The following is an 8,723-nucleotide window of genomic DNA, read 5'->3' as shown; positions in this document are numbered from 1 at the left end:
TTTTTAAAATTTTTTACCTAACTATCCTTAAAATATAAAAGATTGGAAAATTCTACAATACACCCCCTTAAAATGAATATATTGATGCATCCCTATCTGTTTTAGCATCCGAAAAAATTTTTTAGTCAAATTTTTTCTCACGGTCATGTACGTTATAGTTATTTAAGACATCTTGCAAAATTTTAAGAATAAATTATTCCGAATTTTTAAAAAATTTGTAGGATATCTTAAATAGCTATAACGTACATGAATATGAAAAAAAAATTAGCCAAATTTTTTTTTCTGGATGCCGAAACAAGTTAAGGGTGCATCAGTACATCCATTTTAAGGGGGTGCATTGTAGAATCACCCTAAAAGATTATATATATATATATATATATAATCTTTTAGGGTGATTCTACAATGCAATCCCTTAAAATGGATGTACTGATGAACCCTTAACTTGTTTCGACATCTAGAAGAATTTTTTAATCTAATTTTTTTTTTCATATTTATGTACGTTGTATCTATTTAAGATATCTTACAAAATTTTGAAAAATTCGGAATAATTTACAATATAGAAAACAATGTTCAAAAAGTCTATTTTACACGCGTATAAAATAAAATAGTTACGAGTGCAACACATTGTTTGAACGTAATTTTAGGCGTGTTAAACTTTTCCAAATTTCTTAAAATTTTGCAGGATGTCTTAAATAACTATAACGTACATGACTATGAGAAAAAATTTGACCAAAAAATTATTTTGGATGCTAAACCAGATAGGGGTGCATCAATATATCCATTTTAAGGGGGTGCATTGTAGAATTTTCTTATATAATATTCCAGTTTAATATAGTTGTATAATAATTAACAGGAGTTGTATTCAATTTTTTAGTTTTCAACTTTTCACGTTTTCAATTTTTAAACTTTTTAATTATTATACATTATAAATCAACATAAAAAATCATTGGGAAATTCTACAATAGACACCTCAAAATAAGATATATCAATGCACCCCTTAAACTCTAAATAAATCAATGCACCCCTTAAACTCTTAATAATTATTGGGTGTTATATCAAGTCTACACATTATTTGGTGGGATGCAGTACAAGAAATATTTTTTGTATTTAAAACACACACGTACAAACCCTAGAATTATGTGTTTTGTTATATTTTTAAACCCCACTCACCCACCCCTTTGTTAAAAAAAAACAGTCGAAAATCTTCTTTACAAAATAAAAAAAAAAAAAAAAAAAGAAGAGTTGAATCTCATATAAAACAAGGGAGAAAGATTTTGAAGGCAAGGAATTAGCAGGTAATTACACACTCCTTTTTTCTTCTTGTTTCATTGTTGTATGCACATTTTTTTTATTTAATTCTCACCTAAAAATTCAGTTTTGTTCCCTCTTTACATCTACCATCTTCTAGTCTTTGTGGAGTCCTTTTTGATTTCGTTGTAATCCTTTAGTTTTCTACACTGGTTTTGTGTGTATGTGCTGGTTTTTTTCTTGTTTTCCTTTGTTTTTTACTGGTTTTTACTGCTGCCCTATTTTTCGGGTCCTTTAATGAAGTTTATTTAAGATTAAAAAAAAAAAAAAACTCATATCCTAATCCAATCAGATAATGCCAAGTCATCAAATGGTCCAACCCATAAGTTTGGTTTTTTTTTTTTTTTTGTAGTGCATGTAAACTCAATATTATACTGAATTGAAGGTCTAGTCTAGAACACAAATACTTCCTCATGTTCTAAATTCAGAATGAACTTTGATAATATTAAAAAACAATGGTTCCTAATTAAATTACAATTATCTAAATCGATAACTTGAAATAGATAATATCAAATGAGAACTCCAAATAAATAAATGCTAGATCTTTCAACTATCTTTCTAGGCGTTCAGATGATGATATACACTTTGGAAATCTGAATGGGAGTGTTGTAAGAGGTTGATCATTAGATAATCCTTGACTAGCTAAACCCAAGGTATAACCTAAGGCAATACCCACCGGAACAGCAACTGCATTTCCTACTTGCATATATCTTTGTTTAATTGGTCCACTAAGTTTATAACAATCGGGAAATCCTTGCAGCCGTGCTAGTTCACGTACAGAGAGCACTCTATCTTGCTCTGGATGAATAATTATCTGGTTGTGAGGTTCAGCTCTGGTCACTACAGTTCCAATCGTTTCGTCCCATACGTTTGGTTATTGCCACAAAACAACCCCAGTGGAACTTAACCTGGTCCATTATCACTTGGTGTGCAATAGTCCATACAAAATTATAGGTGTAAAGACCACAATAATTGCTCCCTAATTTGTAGTCTTCCAAACCAATCTCATACAAATTAAAATGTAAGGTAAAAAAAGGAGTAAGATTACAGTAATTGTGTTTTCTTTCAAAATCTCCAAGCTTTTTTATATCAGAGGAATGGAAAAAGACAGGATGGAAGAGTGAATAAATTGGAGATATAAAGAGAGTAAGCAATAGGGGAAGTGGAGAATATGAGAGAGTACGATAGGACGAAATATGAAATCTGAATCTAGCTACTAGGTAGGTAGGCCTATCAAAATGAATTCTTCCCCCACACTTATCTTCCTGGGTTAATTATTAAAAAAATAACTAATTTATGGGATAAATTTAGCATAACAAAATTACATTCCATGTTTGTTGATTTTTTCCCCTTTGTTTAATATTTTTTATTTTTCTGATTGTTGCCTCATTACTTTTCTTGTAAAATACCAGTAGAAAAGTGTGTATTTTGCAATTTAGTTGTGAAATTATTTATAGAGTTCTGGATGTATTTTTTACAATGGTGGATAATATGACTAGTTTAGATAATATTAGATAGGTATTTTCATACAATGGGGATTAGTTTCAAAGTTAAAAGGAACCCCTTCCTTCCAGATGATTACAACCCCTATATCTTTGTATTTTTTTTTTCTTTGGTTGTTCATTTTTTTTTCTCTCCTTTGTATTTGGATTTTTGGTTTATAATGCATTCATTTGCTTCTTTTTGGGTGCTTTCTTTTCTGAAAAAAAAAATTATATATGCTGAAAATAATTAGAGTCATTGCTATTACCCAACACCAATAATTGAGATTAGGAACTCTGTCTTAAATATATGAAAGTCTTATGGTCATCTTTATAGTTCTCTGAAAGTGACAATGTGTGTTTACTTCTCATAGCAAAATTAAAATTGAAAATTTGATGAAATATATTCAAGTAATCCTAAATACATAAGATGTGCTTCACTTTTTAAATATTGAAACACTACTGAAATATAAAATGGTGACAATATTATTGAACTTGTAAAAAGAAGTATATTTTATATTTATAGTCTCATCATAGCACATATATATAGGCTCTATCAAAAAAAGTTCAAAGGAATGTGTTTGGTAGGGGAAATCAAATTCATGGTTTGAAGGAATTTTAAAAAAATAATTAACATTTTAGAGGAGCTATTTGGATTCTTTGGAAACTAAAAATAATGGTGTCTTCTTGAATCTCTTCTATGATAACTCCAGAAGCCATGTTTCATGGACAATTATATCTCTTGCTCAATTAGTGTTCAGATTGTGTAGTTTTTTAGTGTTAGTTCATAATATTTAAGCCCAATCTTCTTATTTAATTGTTTAAGTGCTTTTTTCATTATCGTTTGACAGTACAATATTGATTAAAAATTTTCTCTTTTTAATGGATATTGAATGCAACTCTTTTTGGTGGAGTAGCATTAGGCGTTGCTGATAAATATTTTCTCTCAAAGTTTAACACATTTGGAATATTTATTGTGTGAGGTTAGAATTTCACCCTTATTGAGTTTGAAGCTTCATTATAATGACTTAATTAACAATATAAAGTGTCAAGTTCAGACATGTTACATCACCTATTTTATTTTTTATGAAACATTGTTGTTGGTTTTTTTAGATGGAGAAATATCTACTACAACACTTGGATGAAGAATTGAGGCGTTTACAAAGTGTGACCCAGCAGATGGAAGAGTGTATTCATTCAAAGAATCACGAGGTTAATAGATTGCTTGAAGTAATTTTGAGGGCAGAGGAGGGTAGAAAAAATTCAACGAATCAAATTTTGTCTAGTTTAGCAAAAACAATTGATAAAATAAATAGTTTTGAAGGTCAATGTTCAAAGGGGCATATGCAAACCGATTTGGCGGAGAGTAACATGGAAAAAGATGCTAAACAATTTCAGATGAAGCAATCTAATGTTGGTGAAGTGAAAACTAATGTAATGACTTCAATTGAATGTGTAGATGGTAAACCAGTAAATAGTAGTGAGAGTGAGGTGAAGTTTGTCTCTGATTTGAAAAGGAGTGGTAATGTGATTGAAGGTGAAAGTTCAAGTGGAAAGCGTTGTAGGACTGTGCCAAGCCGTATACCCTCTTTTACCCAATTTGGGCAAACATTGAAGGATTTAGGACACATTAAGGTTAACTATTGAGAACATATAATATCTAATTGCTCTACTTTGTTCATTATTGTGTTGTGTAAATTGGAGAGAAATGGTTTAGAATTTCAATTTTTTGTTGAATTTCATAATTTTGTGTTTGCTCTTTGTTAGGGGATTGATGGTGTTGAAATAAGAGGATCTCAAAAGTCATTATCAGCTTGTAAATTATCAGTTAGACAAAGTTCATGTGTTAAGGTATTGAATCATTCTTTCTTAATATATTTAGAGTGAAATTTTTTTGTTCTTTTTCCCAATTAGATAATAAATATTGAAATTGTTAAATATATATCTTTTCATGCACAGGGTGTGTCTGAGATATGTCCTGTTGGTCAGGATACTAGTAGTGGGTTAGATGTTTTGGAACTTTGTAATTTGAAGGAGAAGAAGGACATTGGACCTTTTAAAGTTAATGTTTCACTAGTTAATGTCGAGATGGATAAGATAATCTCGTATTTGTTTGAGAAGAGCTTAAAATCAAGGTATATATTGCCTGTACTATGTTTTTTCTTTTTATAATAAAAAAAAAACAGTAGTTATTTTGCTATTTAAAAGTGTGTGAAGAAGTGAGATGTCAAGTATGTCAATTCTAGTGCTGATATTTTATTTAGATAATGATGTTTTTTATTATTTTAATGTAGTGACATTCTAGTTGACACTGAATTTCATCAGTTGAAGCGTCATATATTTCAAACACTTGCTCCTTCTCAGAACATTAATGGAGAGGTTGGTGAATGAGTATGTATATTATTTTAAGTATATTTAATTTCTTTTGTTAACACAACATTTGGTTTATTTTGATATACAACATTTAGATAATAAACATTGTATCGGAGATGTGTACACATAAAAGGAGAGATTCTATGAGTAAGACTGGTTCAAACTGGTACCTAACTACTTGGATGCCGGTAATAAGTTCGGTCATGCATATTTTTTTTTATGGTATTTTTTTTTAATTGAATACGATACATCTGTTATATTTATATTTTAATTTATGTTTGAGATACAGAGTAAGTTTACTTATTCCAAGAAAAGCCAACGAAATGGTGGAACAAATAATCCAATGAGATCATTCTTTTTAGGAGATTTGGCTTTGTGCGAGAAAGTATATTAATATGAAATTTATAATTATATCATAATACAAGGATTGTAGTTTTATTTATGTACTTGTTGTTTACATATTTTTTTTCTTCAGATATTTGTTCCTGTTCATGTAAGGTCCGAGGATCATTGGATCTTGTTGATAGTAAAGATGAAAGGGATAATAGAAATATGGGACTCACTTCATGGTGGAAAGTCTGTTGGGAATGAAATTTTGAAGGAAGCGGTTAGATAAATTACCATTATGGTGTCTCTTTTGCTTAGATAAAAAATTTAGATTGTTTTTTATCTGAAGAAATAAAAAAGTTGCATGGGGGAAATAAGTGGTCATTTACAGAATTTGAAGTTATTATGATGGATGTACCTCAACAGCCTAACACTTTTGACTGTGGGATCTATGTTATCAACTTCATGGAGGAACGAGATACACAGTTTCTTGTCCCCCCTAATGTATGTATCTTTTAGTGGTCTTATTTGAAGAAATTATTTTTTTGTTAATAGTTTATTATAAATTTGGCTAACTAAATGTTTTACCTTTTAGTATGACAGTGATAATGAGTGTATGCGTGTTGCTTGGAAAATATTTTCTTCAAGCTTCAACAAAGTTAGGGAGTCTCAAATCATGTACACATAGACCAAGAATTTAAAGTTGCATCTCTGTGGCTGTCGAAACTTTTTCCTGGATAGTAGTATTTTTTTATTATCTTTTATGAACAAGAATAGTTGTAATTTTTCTTTTTTGAATGAACAAGGAAAAATTATTGATTTGAATGAGTACACTTGTTTTTTTGAAAGAGGTATTACTTTTCAAGTCATTATAACATTTCTATCTATAAATTTATTCCATTTCAAGTTTTGTTTGCTGCTTTTAAATTTATTCCATTCCAAAGTTTTATTTTGTGATATACTCCTTTTTCATGTTACGAAAATTCTAGACAACAAAAGAGTCGTATATAAATATATACACTCCTATTTCTTGGCATTATTTTTAACCTTACTAATTGAAATTATTAATCAAATGAAACACAATTTTAAATGACAAGTAATAAACAATTTTAAAGGCTCATTACACATGTACCTCTTTCAAAAATTCATGTTTCTTGTCATCTTTACCATTTTAAATTTGTTGTAGATTTTCATGTGTCTAATAAGTGTATTAAACTTTTTAAATTAATACCAATGAATGGACTACTCTTTTTATGAAATTAATCTGCGGATGCAATAGGAGTCAGCTCCCTCGGTCTCTAATACGAGGGTCAAACGCAGCACATAAGGTCGGCCTTCAGTTCTGCAGAGCCAGCAAGCACAAACGCTGCTGCAAAAAACAGCAGCAGCCCCAACTCTAACAAATACCAGCTGCTAACTATATTAATAAATACATGTTTTTTTACAAGCTTCATAAGGACCCTTGCTCTTAACTCTAATTTGCACAGCTTTCTTGACATCTTCGCTTAGTCTACTTGCAGCAGTACACACCATATCTCGAAGATGCATCAGTTTCTGTTTTGCCAAATCATATACAAGGCAGCAGCAACAACTGCATTCTAGACTCGATTTTGAAAATCATGAGGCATAGTCTTGAACCTTAAAGCAACTTAGCAACAGAATTGGGCCAATGAATACCACCTAGCTATTTACTTATGTCTTCAAAAACCTGTTTAGCATAAACACAAGTAAAAAGCACATGGTCATGAGTTTCAAACTCGTTATATGTACATAATAGTATTGTTGATTAATTTGCACTACATTTCCTATTCTATAATTTCCTATATCTTGAATTGATTGCTTTCCAGCTCAATTCATCAAACAATTAACGAATTATAATTAATTAATTAAAACCAATTATATGAGTCTTACAAGCAATATTATCTCAACTAGTGGGGGGACCATGGGTCTATATAATCGAGCTTCTAATAAGCAGATCAAGAATTTATAACCTAAATTCACTGACTTATTAATTCTTCGTTGAATCCACGCATAGAACTTAGAATTGCACTCTCAGTATATAGAATGCTCTATATGTTCCACCATATAGACACATCATTAGTTATCCATTGTTATAATCCTAATTTGATCAATGATCCTCTATATGAATGATCTACACTGTAAAGGGATTAGATTACCCTTACACCCTACAATGTATTTTATCCTTAAAACACTTAACTCCGTATAAATGATATTTCTGCTTATGTGAAATGAGTACTCCACCATTTATTTTCGTTTGGTCAAACTCGAAGGAGATCATCCTTTACTTTCTATTCGCCAGATAGAAGCTATAGATTCCATGTTTATATTAGCGCTCCCACTCAATTGCACTACCGTGTTCCCAAAATGTACGTATCTCCCTGACCTAAAAGTAGGCTTAAGTAACAAATCAAAGAACACGAATAGCCTCTTGAGATTGAGCCTAATCATAACAGGATTAAGATCATTTGATCTAGGATCAACTAGGCGATATTGACTTGAATAGATATTACGGTAAGTTTAATAAATCTAAGTCAAAGTCAATATCGGTCCCTTCCGATGCATACTCCATGCATCCAACCTGAGCTTTACTTTAACCAATGCTTTGGAAAGAACATAGCATTTCTCCAAATGCAAGTAAACTCTGTTGTAGATTATCATATCAGTAAAACCCTATGTCTGATAAATCTAGGAAACTTTATTCACATAGTCATGTTTACTTTCCAATATGTTGACAACACAATAAACAGGATCAAGTATGTGAAAAGGGTTTCAGATGAATTCATACATTATGTACATATAATCATGAAATAAATCATGTGAACCATGCAACATTAAATGTTATTTCTGATCTATATTAATAAGTAAATCTGATTATATTGAAATGAGTTTTATTTAGGGCATAAAACCCAACATCGCCCGCCTCTCACCGGACATGTCCCGAAGAATCTTCACGACCTCGTCTATCCCCCCGAATTCGGACAGGACGAAGCCATGATTGACGATGGTCCTGGAGAGGAGACTGGTCTCCGCAGAATAAAAGGTTGCTAGAATGTTTGTCATTTTAGATGAGCTGACAACTCTATTCAATGGATGATAGCTTTGACTCTCGCCTAAACGGGACACTGATATCAGTTTGTTGAAAACCTTGGAAATTATTTAGGATTGCATATTTTAGTATTTTCTCTAGTCATTCTTACTTGCTATGTGCTAATA

General features: G+C 30.9%; 1 protein-coding gene across 1 annotated transcript; it reads left to right on the top strand.

Moving 5' to 3' along the window:
* The first annotated feature begins 3,902 nt into the window (after nt 1-3,902).
* LOC133036913 (uncharacterized) lies at nt 3,903-6,177 on the top strand. Its single transcript, XM_061113688.1, has 9 exons — nt 3,903-4,424; nt 4,557-4,640; nt 4,749-4,924; nt 5,084-5,168; nt 5,258-5,350; nt 5,452-5,547; nt 5,638-5,769; nt 5,916-5,993; nt 6,085-6,177. Exons 1-9 carry the CDS (start codon nt 3,903-3,905, stop codon nt 6,175-6,177), a joined length of 1,359 nt encoding a protein of 452 aa, XP_060969671.1.
* Nucleotides 6,178-8,723: the final 2,546 nt, after the last annotated feature.

The sequence above is a fragment of the Cannabis sativa genome, chromosome 4 (genome assembly GCF_029168945.1).
Source record: "Cannabis sativa cultivar Pink pepper isolate KNU-18-1 chromosome 4, ASM2916894v1, whole genome shotgun sequence".
NCBI classification, from domain to species: Eukaryota; Viridiplantae; Streptophyta; class Magnoliopsida; order Rosales; family Cannabaceae; genus Cannabis; species Cannabis sativa.
Note: the sequence above shows the minus strand (reverse complement) of the source record. Positions and strands in the feature narration are given on the sequence as shown.

Coding starts and splice junctions, on each gene's coding strand:
- LOC133036913 (XM_061113688.1), top strand. CDS start 3,903: ATGGAGAAATATCTACTACAACACTTGGATGAAGAATTGAGGCGTTTA. Junction 5,169..5,257: donor CTCAGAACATTAATGGAGAG/GTTGGTGAATGA, acceptor TACAACATTTAG/ATAATAAACATTGTATCGGA. Junction 5,548..5,637: donor ATTTGGCTTTGTGCGAGAAA/GTATATTAATAT, acceptor TTTTTTCTTCAG/ATATTTGTTCCTGTTCATGT.